The 15,974-nt window shown below is 41.3% G+C and overlaps 2 protein-coding genes across 2 annotated transcripts; both read left to right on the forward strand.

Annotated features, from left to right (window-relative positions):
- Positions 1-272: 272 nt before the first annotated feature.
- LOC109468465 (putative uncharacterized protein DDB_G0286901) lies at positions 273-10,331 on the forward strand. The gene is made up of 4 exons (XM_019766709.1): positions 273-1,557; positions 6,256-6,413; positions 8,002-8,107; positions 8,374-10,331. Exons 1-4 carry the CDS (start codon positions 273-275, stop codon positions 10,329-10,331), a joined length of 3,507 nt encoding a protein of 1,168 aa, XP_019622268.1.
- Positions 10,332-14,117: 3,786 nt separating this feature from the next.
- On the forward strand, positions 14,118-15,871 carry LOC109468886. Its single transcript, XM_019767264.1, has 7 exons — positions 14,118-14,207; positions 14,479-14,605; positions 14,824-14,911; positions 15,071-15,151; positions 15,297-15,381; positions 15,538-15,628; positions 15,744-15,871. The coding sequence occupies exons 2-7, from the start codon at positions 14,500-14,502 to the stop codon at positions 15,779-15,781; spliced, it is 489 nt and encodes a 162-aa protein (XP_019622823.1). The 5' UTR covers positions 14,118-14,207; positions 14,479-14,499; the 3' UTR covers positions 15,782-15,871.
- The last annotated feature ends 103 nt before the right edge of the window (positions 15,872-15,974 follow it).

Below are 15,974 nucleotides of genomic sequence, written 5' to 3' on the forward strand. Positions count from 1 at the left end.
GCAGAGCAGAAACTGCCCAGCCACAGCCTAGGTCCCCTGCCGGTAGAGCCAAGAACAAGGACAGCGTCTCAAGAAGCCGGTCTACAACGACTGAACAGAATTGTAAGCCAGGGATTCAAGCCAGACTGGCATCCAAATGTAGCCTGCGATGTAGATTCAGCAGTCGCGATAAAGGTGGAAAGTCTCGACTTTCTTTCTGGGGATTTGGTTTTTTCTCCAAACACTCATGCAATTGCGTAAATGGAAAACACCAAAGCGAATGCTCCGCTAACATGGAAAAACCCACGCAAGCAGTGACTAGTACACAGAATCCCAAGGAAAAGATCAGCTCTGAGGAACATGACCAGAATAAGGAACAAAATGGGAATACAGGGATGGCCGATAGCAACACGCACATCAAGGACACTGGCAACGCCCCTAGTGACAGACGCACCAAGAACACAAGGAACACTGATGATCACAAACACACCCAAAACACTGGCAACGGCCATAGTAACAGCCGCACACAGAACACTGGTAAAGCCCAGGGTAACAGGAGCACCCAAACCACTGGCAACGTCCGTAGTAACAAACGCAAACAGAACACTGGTAACGTCCAGGGTAACAGACGCATACAGAACACTGCTAACGCCCAGGGTAACAGAGGCACACAGAACACTGCTAACGTCAAGGGTAACAGACGCACACAGAACATTTTTAACGTCCAGGGTAACAGTCGCACACAGAACCCTGGTAACGTCCAGGGTAACAGGCGCACACAGAACACTGCTAACGCCCAGGGTAACAGTCGCACACAGAACCCTGGTAACGCCCAGGGTAACAGAGGCACACAGAACACTGCTAACGGCAAGGGTAACAGTCGCACACAGAACACTGGTAACGTCCAGGGTAACAGAGGCACACAGAACATTGGTAACGTCCAGGATAGTGGTACCGTTCAGAGTAACAGACGCACACAGAACAATAAATTTGGTAACGTCCAGGGTAACAGACGCACACAGAACACTGACAACACCACTGTTATCTCCACCAGACGGGCTAAGGGTAAAGACAACCGTGATACTAACAGACGTCCCAAAAACAATAAGAATGTCAATGGCAACAAACGTACCAAGACTAACAGGCGTACCAAGACCGACGGCAACAGACGTACCAAAATTGACGGCAACAGACGTACCAAGACCGACGGCAACAGACGTACCAAGACCGACGGCAACAGACGTACCAAGACCGAGGGCAACAGACGTACCAAGACCGACGGCAACAGGCGTACCAAGACCGATGAAAACAGACGTACCAAGACTGGCGGCAACAGGCGTACCAAGACCGACGGCAACAGGCTTACCAAGACCGAAGGCAACAGACGTACCAAGACCGACGGCAACAGACGTACCAAGACCGAGGGCAACAGACGTACCAAGACCGAGGGCAACAGGCGTACCAAGATCGAGGGCAACAGACGTACCAAGACCGACGGCAACATACGTACCAAGATCGACAGCAACAGACGTACCAAGACCGAGGGCAACAGACGTACCAAGACCGATGAAAACAGAGGTACCAAGACTAACGGCAAAAGCAACAATGGCAAATCCTCTCCCATCAACCTGACACCTCCAACTGCCAAAACCAGCGAGAAAAACAGAGGGACTAAAATCACCGGAAATCAAAATGATAAGAACAAGAAAAGCAAAACCTTCTTTAAAAAATCAGACCAAACTGACAGAAGATAAACGCATTAATCAGGCCATTGGCGCAAAGCCTGCCAAGGACAACAAACCCACCAACAGTAAAGCTACTATTAGGATGAACGACAAAGGAATCCGCAATGGCAAAAAACACCATCCAAAGGCAAAGAGCAACACAAATAAAAACAACCACGTGCGTCTTCCTGATAAAACAACCAAAACGATCGAGAAGGCTCCAAGCAGTGGCAAAAGTACGACGACATCTTTAATCACCAAGAACATTGGAGACAAAGGATATACGACACCCAAAGGGATTGGACAAACTTCAACCGAAGCCCTTGTGCTCGCGGAGAAAACAACGAGTTTCAAGAAAGGATCGGCACGGCATGGCAACGGCTGCTCTTCCGCAAGGTTGAGGGCATTTGCTGCTAAGATCCAGAATCACTCCGCCAAAATTTACCACAGTCAACCTAAACACATGAATGCAAAATGCACAACAACATTCGGACTTTACAACCAAGTCGGTCGGCTGATCAAGAAAGCTCTTGTCAATGGAAACGCTGCAATCTCCCTGTCAAATCTCAACTCTTCTTCAACCTACACTGCTTGTTTTTACGTTGGCGCCCGGCCCGTAAAACGACCAAAATGCATCAAATTTACGACAAAAGGCCAAAAGAAAGGCGGGTTTATCAATATACCACTCATAGCGGTTTCAGCCACATGCGTCTTTTTGGGGATGCTTGGATTAGTCGCATTGGCAAATAGTGTGTGTTTCCCCAAAGTGAAGGCGAGTTCCAAAACAGGGAGTGATGAGGAAGAAGATGAAGATGGGCCTGACTACGAAAATGCTATGCATGGTTCTCTGCCGTGCCGGCTTTCTGTCGTCGAGCTGGACCAAGTGGGGACCGTGTCGAATGAGCAAACCTGTCTTGAATTTGAGGAGAAAGACAGGGGGAGCACTTGCACTGACTCGATGCCTTACATGCCACCTCAGACCTAGAGCAGAGAAGAACAGTTCCAAAATACACACCAAACAATATTTTGGAAATCTGGAAAGAAATTGACTACATATTTTAGAAGAATTCCCACAAACATTCGGCATATCGAGATTATAAGGACGCACAAATAGTATTTTGAAAAAAAAATATACATGTTCGTAAATTGTATCATGTAGGGAATTTGACAGGAAATCTTTACAGAAGTGAAATGAGTTGAATCCACGTCCAATTTACTGGATTCGTTTTCAACTACCACACATTTCATACACTTAGAAACAAACATATACACACACATACTTCCAAGTACATATGTACGCGCGCGCACACACACACACACACACACACACACACACACACACACACATGTATGCCTCCTTAGGTCTAAAATTCCGAAAATCTGATGCAGAATCATTTCATTCCCTTCAACTAAGCTACTAAAAAGTCAGAAGAAATTATTTGTGGAATGTGTAAGACAGTAGATGCATGGTTAAAATGCTGAATGTGTGGGCCATTATTGCTGTTTCGACCATAGTACTTAGACTTTTTAGTTTCAACAACTTATTCAGAATAATGCAGTTACTAAACTTCAGCGTACTGGTAAATGAAAGAAAACAAATTTGACCCATCAAAACAAAATCTTCAACTATCTGGCTAATAAATAGTAATTCCGGAGATGTTAAAATATCATGATCATATATTGTATGATCTTTCTGAAAATACGAGCTAATCAAACATTCATCTATATGTTTTTCAATTAATATGAACTAAATATATGGACCTTTATATGGAAAACTAACTGCAAATAAAAAAAACTATTTTAAAATTAGCAGTTACAAACCAGAGCGGCTTCGTAACTGCTAATTTAAAATGATTTTTATTAGAAGTCAGAAGAGAGCACAGGGAGTTGATTCCTTCAAATATGAACAGCTGGCTGCAATTTACCAACATCTACTGACCACTGGAAAAGTCATCATCAAGAAAACAACTTCACCTGGACATTTTTAGCTTTCTTTTGACAACTATTTTGACATAAAGGACAATGTAATGGTAGTTCATGATGAGCATGCTAGAAAGTCAGAAACAAAATAGGGATAGACTAAATAACAAAAAAAAGAAAACAAATTGTGGATAATGTTTGCAGAAAAGAAATGAATATATATATATATATATCCTGTAAGGAATATCTATCAAGACTGAAAGAAGTATATGTATGAGATGAGGATTTCTATTAGTGACAACATTTTAAAAGTAGGCTCCTTGAATTTTTTTTCTATTCGGAACATGTGAATTGCTTCATTTGCTGTTGCATCTATTGATTTTTAGTACATGTATTTTCATAGACATTATCTGTAAGTGACCATAGTAAAGTCTAGTAACGTTTTGTGGAAAAAGGGCGGAATGCAGGGAGTGTACAAGTATTCATTGAAGACTTTATAAAGTTTATGAAAGATCAAACCAATGAAACTGGACTAAAGATTGTGTTAAAAAATAAAAACTATGTGTGACGTGAATTTGGCTCGGTTAATCTTTCTAGCTGGTCCCAAGGTCAGGAAAAAGTATCATGGTAGTGTATGTTTAACATGCCGCGTTTTATTTATGATATTGCAATTTTTATTAAAATCTTTTAAAATCCCCACTCAAACAGAAATATTGCTATTAGTAAGTTAAATTGCTAGTAAAAACAACTAAAATCCTATGTGAAAATGCATAAAAAAGGGACATACTTTTTAGGCAAAATTGCAAGGAGCTTTTTATTTTATAAACGTAAACACTATTCTAGCTGACATTTACCTGCTGTAAAACATATAAAATAGGGAATCCAGTGAGAGCCAGTAGAACTGACTTAACCGTTAATCTGCAATATTGCTTGTAGATTTTAACCACCCCTCCCCCAATACACGTCCCATTTCAGGTATTAGCATATAAAACGGTGATTACACAGTGTATAGCTGCAGGCACCCACGAAAAATCTGTCACATTTCCGTTAACAGATTACAAAGTAGAACCCCCTAAACACCTTTCTGGCGACGGCCTCGATCTGAGTTTGTCTTACACACAATGGATTGACCCTTCCGGTGATGTCTTCGTGCTTATAGTACACGGATATGATTTTGGACAACGGCTAACACACATGCGGTGAACTTCAGTGACCTGAGTATGCGGTGAACCTCTGACCTCGGCATGCCAAAATGTTCAGCAAAAGATGAACGTGGGCATAACAAGGAAGAAGACGGTGATATATACAACCCCCCTGCAGTCGCCATGCATCTGCCCTGATGATTGCGGTTTGATTGATTGCATATATTATAATACATTATTTCTTTACCAAGCAACCCTCACCTCAATGAAAAGTGGCCTGAACAGAAAATGGTTCATATTTTACAACGACTGAGCAGAAGCCTGAAGAAATATTTATAAAAATCCATACAAAGTAGTCCCCAATTTCTCCACACCCTTTATACACCCAATGTCCAAATGTACTGTTTATAAAAGGTAGTGAACTGCTCAATTCGTGGACCCTAGCTAAGTAATAAAGGCTCTGAAATAGTATATATACGTCTGGAACCAACTCCCCGAGGTCCTGTTGTTTTCCTTCTATATGGTGTTGCAGACTCATTTAAACCTATGTTTATACAACATGTATACCAGGTGTAGTAATTATTCGTTTTAATCTTAACATCAAAAAGAATTGTATTTTTCCAACCACGCAATCATTGCAACCACTGTCGACTCATCAGAACACCAATTTGATGCCGCATTCATGCCGATACCTAATGCAGTTATCATTCTCTTTATTTCACACATCAGATGGTATGTCAAAGATTGATTCCATTGATCTTGTTGTTTTTCTCCGACGCTGCAATCGTTTTCTTGTTAGAAAACAAAATTCCTAGTCTCTGACCACTCACGTTGCAAATGTTATATAGGCCGTCCATTCTGAATCTTACATTTGGTGGGCTCTGGCTGCTATTGCACCAGAGCTGAACTAAATAGTACGTCTGGAGGCTGGAGATAACAAAAAAAGAGGATGGCGGGGCAATACAAAAGTATTGTCTTTGCCTTCCTTCTCCTACCGTTGCTTTTGAGCGCGAAATCTTCACCTGCAGAACGGATTCAGCCTACTGAGTGCAAAGGTATGAAGTTTGTCATGATTAGATCTCGGTTACATTTATAACATTACACTAACTGGTAGTACTTACTTCCATTACCAGATGTAGTAAGATGGTTTCCCATTATATTTAAATTAATGTCACCTTTCTACACCTGCTATTGTACGGGGCTTTACAGTCTTTTTTTTACCCAATACGTACAATTATAGCACATATTTGTAAAAAAAAAGCCTACCTCCTTATTCGTTTTCTTTAATCCATATCAGATACACGCATTGGCCAAAGAAGAACATGAAATTTACTAGTAAGCAGCCAGACCATTGGACGATACGAATGTACAGCAGAGATAGCATTTTGAGTTGGGATGGATTTGAATGCGGGCTCTTGATGCAAATTTTCATTTTTGAAATTTTACTCTTATGAATGGTAACTATACGTTTATATTTTTCTCTCTTGAAGGGCATGACTGTATTTCCGATGAAGTTCCGGCTCAGCTTGAAGAAGTTGGCAACTCTTTCATCAAGGACGACATCCCAACTGAGTACCGCCCGCCACCCCCCAAGGACGGCACGACCTGGACCCACACCAACTATCCTGGCGAACGTCAGAAGTCAAGGGTACCGTGTATCATGACATGTCAAACATTGCTGTTGTTTTGGGTGCTTTGATTGTGAAAGATATATATATTGAATTTTTTTTTTCAACCAACCAACCAACTGGTTGTTAGTCTAGATAAAACCACTCTACCCTCACTATCTTTCCCCAGTCCCATGTAGCCTTTTAAATTGTTTTGCATGACCAGTAAACCACCTTTAGGCCCAACACACCAGTTTTGAACCACTCACGCCGTACCGGGAAGGGCTCCTGCTCTCCTCGATAAATAAGATGGGACCTTTAACATGCTCCAGATGTGTCTCTCCTTAAATTGTTAATATGATAATTGGTAACCCTACAGTTGACGATATATTTGACAATTGCTTACTGGATACTGAAAAAAAAAACACAAATTAGGTTTTGAAAAACAAAAAAAAAGGTTGAAAAGACAATACTAAACTGAAGCCATATTTTTGGACTGAAAGCAGACAAATTAAAGCGTTAAATAGTCATGCATAACCATTACAAAGTAGGCATGCCGTACCATGTAGCTTTATATTCCTAAGGTTTTGAAACTTTGCCTTAGCCACGATACTGCCTGTGGAATTATACCATCGTTAGACTAACTAAAAACAATATACCTGTTCCGGAATTAGCTGTCTTTAGTATTGACCAAATTACATTATATTCGGTCCTTGTTTTCTTTATGCTGGATATTCAAAATTATAGCATATAAAAGTATGATCTCAATATGATTTTATCTTCAAATCGATATGCTGTTCTTCTTTCTTATTCCATGTCAATTTGATTATATGAATGACATTTGCCCAGGCATGAATTTTTGGCCGTTCAAAAAAAATCGACCATAATGTAACTTTCCAACCTCCTGGACCTCAGTTTTAGGAGTCCTTGTCACGGGGTTTGATACACCATACATGTATCTAATGTTTCTTGAAAAAAAATACGATTTTTTAATCACAGGTGAAGAGAGCGAGGTGGTCTCGAGGTAATCGGCGAAACAGGTACAAGCACGGGTTCCGTGGCTCTAGGACGAACAAGGCTACGTCCTCCCGATATGGCACGGCCTCTGGGTACGAGTCATCGTTTGGATCTCGACACGGCAATACATACCCCGAAATACCGACCTCCTACTCCTTGCAAAGGCAATTTGGCAGCGGCGGATGGAACAGGAACAGATGGAACAGGAAGACGTCGACTTCCCAATCTTGGTCCCTTCTACCCGGTGGCACGACGAAAAGCAAGACGTCGACTCCCCAATCCTGGTCGTCTCTTTTAACCGGCGGTAGGACGAAAAGCAAGACGTCGACTCCCCAATCCTGGTCGTCTCTTTTAACCGGCGGTAGGACGAAAAGCAAGACGTCGACTCCCCAATCCCGGTGGCCTATTTTACCTGTCGGTGGCACGAAAAGCAAGACGTCGACTTCCCAATCCCGGTCTCCTTTACTAGACAGAAGGACGACCAGAAAGACGCTGAAAGCATGGCTGAGCATGAGGCTTGGGTCTCTTGGTGGTAGTACAAAAAACAAGGCTTCAACTTCCCAACGCCGGTCCTGGTTGCCTTCTCGAAGAATTCGAAATGGCCCTACCCAGGCAGACTGCTCCAATGGGAGAGCAGGAACTGCCCAGCCACAGCCGAGATCCCCCGCCGGTAGAGCCAAGAACAAGGACAGTCGGTCTACAACGACTAAACTGGATTGTAAGCCAGGGATTGAAGCCATACTGGCATCCAAATGTGGCATGCTGTGTAGATTAAAAATTCGCGATAAAGACGGGAAGTTTCGATTTCCTTCCTGGGCATTTGTTTTTTCTCCAAAAACACATGTAATTGCGTCAATGGAAAACACCAAAGCGACTGCCCCGCTAACATTGAAAAGCCCACGCAAGTGACCAATACACAAAACACCAAGGAAAAGATCAACTCTAAGGAACATGACCAAAATAAGGAACAAAATGGGAATACAGGGAGAGCCGATAGCAACACGCACATCAAGTACACTGGCAACGCCCCAATTGACAGACGCACCAAGAACACAGGAAACGCTGATGATCACAAACACACCCAAAACACTGGTAACGCCCGGGGTAACAGACGCACACATAACACTGGTAACGCCCAGGGTAACAGTCGCACACAGAACACTGGTAACGCCAAGGGTAACAGACGCACACAGAACACTGGCAACGCCCAGGGTAACAGGCGCACACAGAACACTGGTAACGCCCGGGGTAACAGACGCACACAGAACACTGGTAACGCCCAGGGTAACAGACGCACACAGAACACTGGCAACGCCCAGGGTAACAGGCGCACACAGAACACTGGTAACGCCCAGGGTAACAGGCGCACACAGGACATTTGGAACACCCATCGCCACATCTCCACCATAAAGGCTAAGGCTAAAGGCAGAATTTGCGAGTCAAAGATTCAAGCCCTACTAGCATCAAAGTGTCGCGTTCCCTGTGAACAAAATAAACTGCTAACGTTATGCAAGTGTGCCAATGGAACATACCAAAGTGACTGCCCCGCCAATGTCGAAACGCCTGAGCAAAGAGGGCCCAATCCCGCGGAAAAGAAGAGTAGCAATGCCCAAGACAACAGTGATACCAACAGACGTCCTAAAAACAATGAGAATGTCAAAAGCAACAGACGTACCAAGACCAACAGCAAAAGCAACGATGGCAAAGCCTCTCCCGCCAACCTGCAACCCCCAACTGCCAAAACCAGCGAGAAAAACCGAGGGACTAACATCACCGGAAATCTAAATGATAAGACTAAAAAGGGGAAAAACTCTCAAGAATCAAAGACCAAACTGACAAAGGAAAAACGCATCAATCAGAGCAAGGACATTAGCGCAAAGACTGCCAAGGACAACAAACCCACCAACAGTAAAGCTACTATCAGGATGAACGACAAAGGAATCCGCAATGGTAAAGAGCACCATCCAAAGGCAAAGAGCAACACAAATAAAAACCACGTGCGTGCAACACCTAAAACGATCGAGAAAGCTCAAAGCATTGACAAACGTACCACCACATCTTCAGTAACCAGGAAGAATGGAGACAAAGGATACACAACACCCAAAGCTTTAACCGATGCCCCTATGCTCGCAAAGAAAGCAAAGACCATCTCGAATGCATCAGCACGACATGACAACGGCTGCTCTTCCGCAAGGTTGAGGGCATTTGTTGCAAAAATTCAGAATCACTCCGCCAAAATTTACCACAGTCAACCTAAACACATGAAGGCAAAATGCACAACAACATTCGGACTTTACAACCAAGACGGTCGGCTGATCAAGAAGACTGTTGTCAACGGAAACGCCGCAATCTCTTTGTCAAATCTCAACTCTTCTTCAGTCTATACAGGCTGTTTTTACGTTGGCGTCCGGCCCGTAAAACGACCCAAATGCATCAAATTTACGACAAAAGGCCAAAAGAAAGACGAGTTTATCAACATACCACTCATAGCAGTTTCAGCCACATGCGTCTTTCTGGGGATGCTTGGAGTGGCTGCACTGATGAAGAGTGTGTGTTTCCCTAAAGTGAAGGCGAGTTCCGAAGCAGAGAATAATGAGGTAGAAGATACAGGGAGTAACGAGGAAGAAGATGAGAAGGAGGGACACGAAGAAGAGTATGGAAGGATCCGGGGCTTCATTACCAAACTGTACATCACAAGGGCACGCCTGTCTCTTATCGGTTGGAAGAAACAAGAAGAGCCCGATAAGGGGCCTGATAAAGGACGCAACCAGTCGCCAGATGAGTCTGGCCTTGAAAATACCAAGAATGTTACTCTGCCGTGTCGCCTTTCTGTCGTCGAGCTGGATCAAGTGGAGACCGTGTCGAATGAGCAAACCTGTGTTGAATTTGAAGATAAAGACAGGGGAAGCACTAGCACTGACTCGATGCCTCCTCAGACCTAGAGCAGAGTACACTACTGAAAGAGTTTCAAAATCACATATCAACACCAATTTTTTTTTCATTTTGAAAGAAACCTTCTGCAAAAATTCGGCATATTGAGATTAAAACAACGACACACAAATAGCATTTGTAAATTGAGAAAAAATATACCTGTTCCTAAATTGTAACGTCAGGGGAAGTTTACAGGAGAGCTTCACAGAAGTGCAACGAGCCCAATCCACGTCCAATTTATTTGCTTCTTTTTTGACTATACTTTACTATACTTTATTCATAAAAATCAACATAGCAGTAGTACATGGTACAACTGAATTGTGTTGACCTAACAAAAAGTAAACACGAGTCAGCTTAGCAAAAGTACATTAGAGACACCACAACACTTACATTATACACAGAGGCACTAGGCCTTCATTTGGCTGTTGTATAGACGGATTGAGTAATGTAAGAATGAATTATACAGTCTGTTTGTTCTAGCCCTGGGTACCCTGATCCCCCCCGAGTTCCTGAGAGACATTCCCGTTCCTGCTGGCCTCACGTCCGGTACCAAGACTACTACACATTACAAAACATTCTTCTTCTCTTAAAACACACACACACACACACACACACACACACACACACACACACACACACACACACACACACACACACAACAACAACAACATACATACACACACACACAAGCATGCACAGTAGGGGTACAGAAAAAGAGCGGTGAAAAATTTAATATGCAACACACAAGAAAAACTAAGAAAGAGTCCCAAGATGACACTATGTATTGAATGTATTCACTATGTTTTCTTTTTTTTAACCTAACAGAAAGCATAAAAGTTTGGAATGCCTTTAGCTTCATGTATATGCTTTGACAAGAAAAAATGTTTTAAAGTTTAGTACCCACACGTAGACAAAATTAACCTTTGTCTTCAATAGAACGAGAATACACAACTTCTAGCCTTCAAAAAATTGTCTTCAGTAGGAGGACGCCTTAACTAGCATTTTCCAGTTAACAACAAATCGGAGGATCAAAGACCCACAAAAGCCACAAAGTTTGTTTTTTTTAATTAGCGTACCAAAACATTTGGTGCATCTTTAACTTTTGGGACCAGGCAACAGAAACAACCAAACCTTTTTTCCTTCGTTGTCATTTGTCATTATGTTTGACAATTTGAATGCAGTCTGCCATTGTAGTTTTTTTTAATGATAAATATAGAAAGATTTGTGGTGTTATAACAAAAGAAATAAGTCGCAGCGAATTGCAGCTGCACCACAAAACGTAATGAAAGCTTTAAGTGAAGGAATCCTGTATACATGTATCCATTCTATTCAGAAATGAAGATGCAGAATCATTTTATTAACTTGATTTGCTAGTAGAAATTTAAAAAAGCATTTGCGGAATGTGTAGGAGAGTATATACATAGTGTATGGTGTAGGGCTTAGAACGCCATGAATGCTGAATGTCAGGGCCATATTGTTGTTTTGCCCTTAGTATGTAGTCTTTTCAGTGTCCATTATTTGAAAAAAGAATGATGCAATTATTAAAATTCAGTATACACGGGTAACGTCACATGAAAAAAAAAGATTTTGACCCATCGGAACAAAAGCTGGGTAATATATTCTGATTCCAAAATCAGATATTAAAAAAAAACAGAGCCGTTTTGTAACCGTTAAATGAGTTACGTAGAGCGAGCTGCTAATAATGAAAAAATATTTAGCAGCTACAAATGTTATCGGTCTTGTGACTGCTAAACGATTTTCTTCAGCTGTTCATTTTTTCATGAGAGCACACAGGGAGTTGAATCCTGGCAATGTGAAGAGCTGGCTACAATTTACCAACATCTCCTGACCACTAGAAAAGCGACGAGGATCGTCATCAAGAAAAAAATTTCAACTGGGCATTTTTAGCTTTCTTTTGACAACTGTTTTGACATAATGGACAGTATAATGGAAGCTCATGTGCGTATTAGAAAGTAAGGAACAAAGCCAGGGATAAGCTGAACACCAAAAAAAAAAGCTTTTGTCGATTATGAATTGCAGAAAATAATTGTATCTTGTATGGAATATTATAGAAATTCCTTTTGTTCGTGCTTCTAAGATTTTCTCAGCCCTTAATCAAGACTGGAACATGTATCTGTATGAGATGAGAAGAGGGTGTGTGGCAGCACTATTGTAAACCTTTGTTCATTGATTTTTTTACTGTTTGGTACATGTGAATTTAGAATCGATTCATCTGCTTGTACCTATATCTACTTTTTTTTTGCTAATTCCATACTAATGGAATTAACATTAGCTTTAACTGGAAAGTCGTGGAACCTTCTGAAAAAGGTCAGAATGAAGCGTAGCCAAGGAGAGTTTAATATTCAATGGAGAAAGCAAAAGATCAAAGCAATGAAGCTGGACTAAAGACTGTGTTAGAAAATAAAAACTATGTGTGATGTGAATATGGCTCAGTTAATCTTTGTAGCAAATCCAAAGTTCAGATTAAAAAAATACCAAGGTATGGTACTTAGTTATGCAATCGCAATTATCAATTCTTTTAAAATCCCCACTCAAAAATGACTATTCCTAAGCTACATTGCCAGTAAAAACAACTAAAATTCCAAGTGGAAATGTATCAAGAAAGATCATGCGTTCTAAGGTAAGAGGTGTGCTAATATTAACTAAAATCCATGTCTTGTCATAGAAAATGGTTTGTCCCTTCGTAATAGCATCTACCAGGCACCGCGGATCGCTGGACAAATAGTAGAAATTGGCCGAAATTAAGGGATAGTATACCAGAGAAGATCCCAGGCCAAAGAAGATCCTAATCGCGACCCGCGCACGGCTACCTTCGACCTTCCTAACAGCTGACATGGGGTGGAAAATATGTTACGTTGTTCTTACTAGGGATGGCGGGAATCTATCTGTCAATCATCTAAACCAGAGATGCTGATTGGTTGCAATTCACTGAGGACGCTGCTTGGCAATGGCGGGAATCTATCTGTCAATCATCTAAACCGGGTACGCTGATTGGTTGCAATTCACTGAAGACGCTGCTTGGCAATGGCGGGAATCTATCTGTCAATCATCTAAAATCAGGCACGCTGATTGGTTGCAATTCAATGAGGACGCTGCTTGGCAATCGCGGGAATCTATCTGTCAATCATCTAAACCTGTCGTGCCATTAGAGACGTAAACATCTTTCGAGCTATCTTAAACTTAGAGCTCAAGTCTGTTGTCATTTTCTCTTAGACTGAAATCATTTGCCTCATGCATAAGCTGACACTACAACGCAAAGATATATTATTCATAGTTTCTGTGACAGATCATTTTTATCTTGCCTTTTAAGTATTTTTATTAGACAAGAACATTTCAGTCATAACCTAGTTTGCCGCGCGCGGGAAAACCCGTAACCTGATATTCTCACACCTGCATATAGCCGACGGTGGTGTTGCGGCTCGTGTAGGGGTTTGTGGAATTCGTATATTAGGTAAGAGTGTTGGAAAGTGTTTTATCCTATGCGGCAAAGACTGTTATTTTCGTATAGGGCGGTTCAGCCAAGCCGAATTAATAAGTATTGTACCGAAATCATACATGGTAGTAGGGCAGTCAAATATCGTTTGCAAGCAAGAGAACCCCTGCAACACTCGCCATCATCGCTAGGGCTTGTATGGCTACACGCGTATAGGTAAGTGACGCCCACTCAACAACAGCTGCCTTGTGTCCCACAGAAAGTACATGACTACAAAAATCTGTAGACTTTTGAGGGTTTATGATTAACAACTTATCATCAGCAAAAAAGGGACATGGCTGTACTCTTACTCCTATGTACTCTCCTTTTGGGAATATACGGCTTTGTTGCCTTACCAAGGCCTTTGCCTAATGAACAAGTAACCTGCGTCAAGGTAAGTTTTGTAACATATTCTCCTAAAGAAATTCCAATTCCATATATAATATTATATAATATAATATAATAAATAATATATACATTTAGTCCACTTGAACATAATGTAACGTTATATGTATATATAGTGGATAAGCATTTTCCTCCACGCCTGCATATTACATATTTTTTTGTTACTCGTGTTTTTAAGTACTCGGTAAACAGTAACACTCAAATGCTTAAAAAGCTCCTAGCAGTGTTGTAAGAAAGTACGCATGGTTTTACACTGACAGAGGGACGCCTGTACCTGTGACATGAGCGATGGGTCCGGAAGGGTCAGCCTCCACAGTCTGGCCAGTCCAGAGGAACCCGTCGAACTGGACAGCAACTCTTACAGATTCCTCTACAGCCCATGCATTGGTCAGTTACTAACTAAAGTCACTTGGAACCTGTTTTGTTTTTCCAAAGTTCTATCGGTGCCGACATACGCTTGTTTTGACCAATGAGTCGGCCATATTGTTTCGTCATTTTTGTAATTGTGAGCGATGCTGTTTAGAGCAATTGTATATTACTGTTCTGTTGCAGACATTCTGGTTTATGTCATATAAGTTTTTTTTTTTCGTATAATGAAATCGTAGCTATGAAAAACGCCAAGCAGGAATGTCGTGAGGACACGTCCGTGTGTTTAGAAGGAAGAGAGGAAGACTTCGGCTACAACTTTGGCAGGTTAGATTTTTCATGTTTGTCAGACAAGAAAGCTCTTTGAAACATTGGTACTTTTGATAAACATATCTGTGACTTTAGATGTTTTTATACATTTGCAAGAGAAGAAATGTCAAAGATATGTCACCTTTCATCATGGAGATATTTGTCTTTCATTTGCAGCGCGTCAGATTCCGAGTTTATGACGGATAAAACTGGAAACGTCACTGTGAAATACACATCACATGTTGGAAATAAAACAAGGTAAGTTTGTTAACAAATTTGAGCGACCTTTATCGTCTCTTCAATTTGTGACATTAGCCTATTTGGAAACCTCTTAATCATTGGTACGATTTGTAATTAATCAAATAATTTTTTGTCATTTAATTTACGTCACGATTCTACGAAGGACGGCCAAGGTCCGACTTGTGTGTGATCCATCCGTGACAGAGCGCCCCCTGGTGATGTTCAAAGGCATGACAGAAACTGCCATGGTGAGAATATACAATATAAATGCTTATATCTAATTCTATATTTAGCTACGTGACTTATACATATATATATATACCTTGTACTTGTGGCTTTTTGTTTGGCTGTTCATTATTAGTTATTTTCTTATTTTTCACAACAGAATTGGACTTTCACCACAGAATGTGCCTGTCCCAGTTCAGCCAATCGACCCGATCTTTCAGAATCTGGACGCAGGGCAATGCAGTGAGTCTATAACGCCCCCCGTCTTTGGTACATACGTCCTTAATGTTAAGATGTCAAAGCAAATTAACAACTACATAATATTTTTAGATAGATACAAGATACAAGGTCTTAAAATTCAATTTGAATTTCTCTTGTTTTGCAGAAAATGACGCCAAATATGGTGTGAAATCAAGCGAATGATTTCATGATCATCCTTGATCAAACCGCACCTGCTCCACGACTCCCGGTGTCAAGCAAAATACATGCACATGATCCTGCCAAATACATGACTCCGACACTACTTGGGGGTTTCCATGGTTTTAATTTTTTGTAGTAATGCAATGTATCCATTATAATTTACCATTACCTTTTTGTTGTTCTAGAAAACTTAATA

Source organism: Branchiostoma belcheri, unplaced genomic scaffold (assembly GCF_001625305.1).
Source record: "Branchiostoma belcheri isolate BF01 breed outbred unplaced genomic scaffold, Haploidv18h27 scaffold2, whole genome shotgun sequence".
NCBI classification, from domain to species: Eukaryota; Metazoa; Chordata; class Leptocardii; order Amphioxiformes; family Branchiostomatidae; genus Branchiostoma; species Branchiostoma belcheri.

Coding starts and splice junctions, on each gene's coding strand:
- LOC109468465 (XM_019766709.1), top strand. CDS start 273: ATGGAAAAACCCACGCAAGCAGTGACTAGTACACAGAATCCCAAGGAA. Junction 6,414..8,001: donor GCGAACGTCAGAAGTCAAGG/GTACCGTGTATC, acceptor GGCCCTACCCAG/GCAGACTGCTCCAATGGGAG. Junction 8,108..8,373: donor TACAACGACTAAACTGGATT/GTAAGCCAGGGA, acceptor ATGGGAATACAG/GGAGAGCCGATAGCAACACG.
- LOC109468886 (XM_019767264.1), top strand. CDS start 14,500: ATGAGCGATGGGTCCGGAAGGGTCAGCCTCCACAGTCTGGCCAGTCCA. Junction 14,606..14,823: donor CCTCTACAGCCCATGCATTG/GTCAGTTACTAA, acceptor ATGAAATCGTAG/CTATGAAAAACGCCAAGCAG. Junction 14,912..15,070: donor TTCGGCTACAACTTTGGCAG/GTTAGATTTTTC, acceptor TTTCATTTGCAG/CGCGTCAGATTCCGAGTTTA.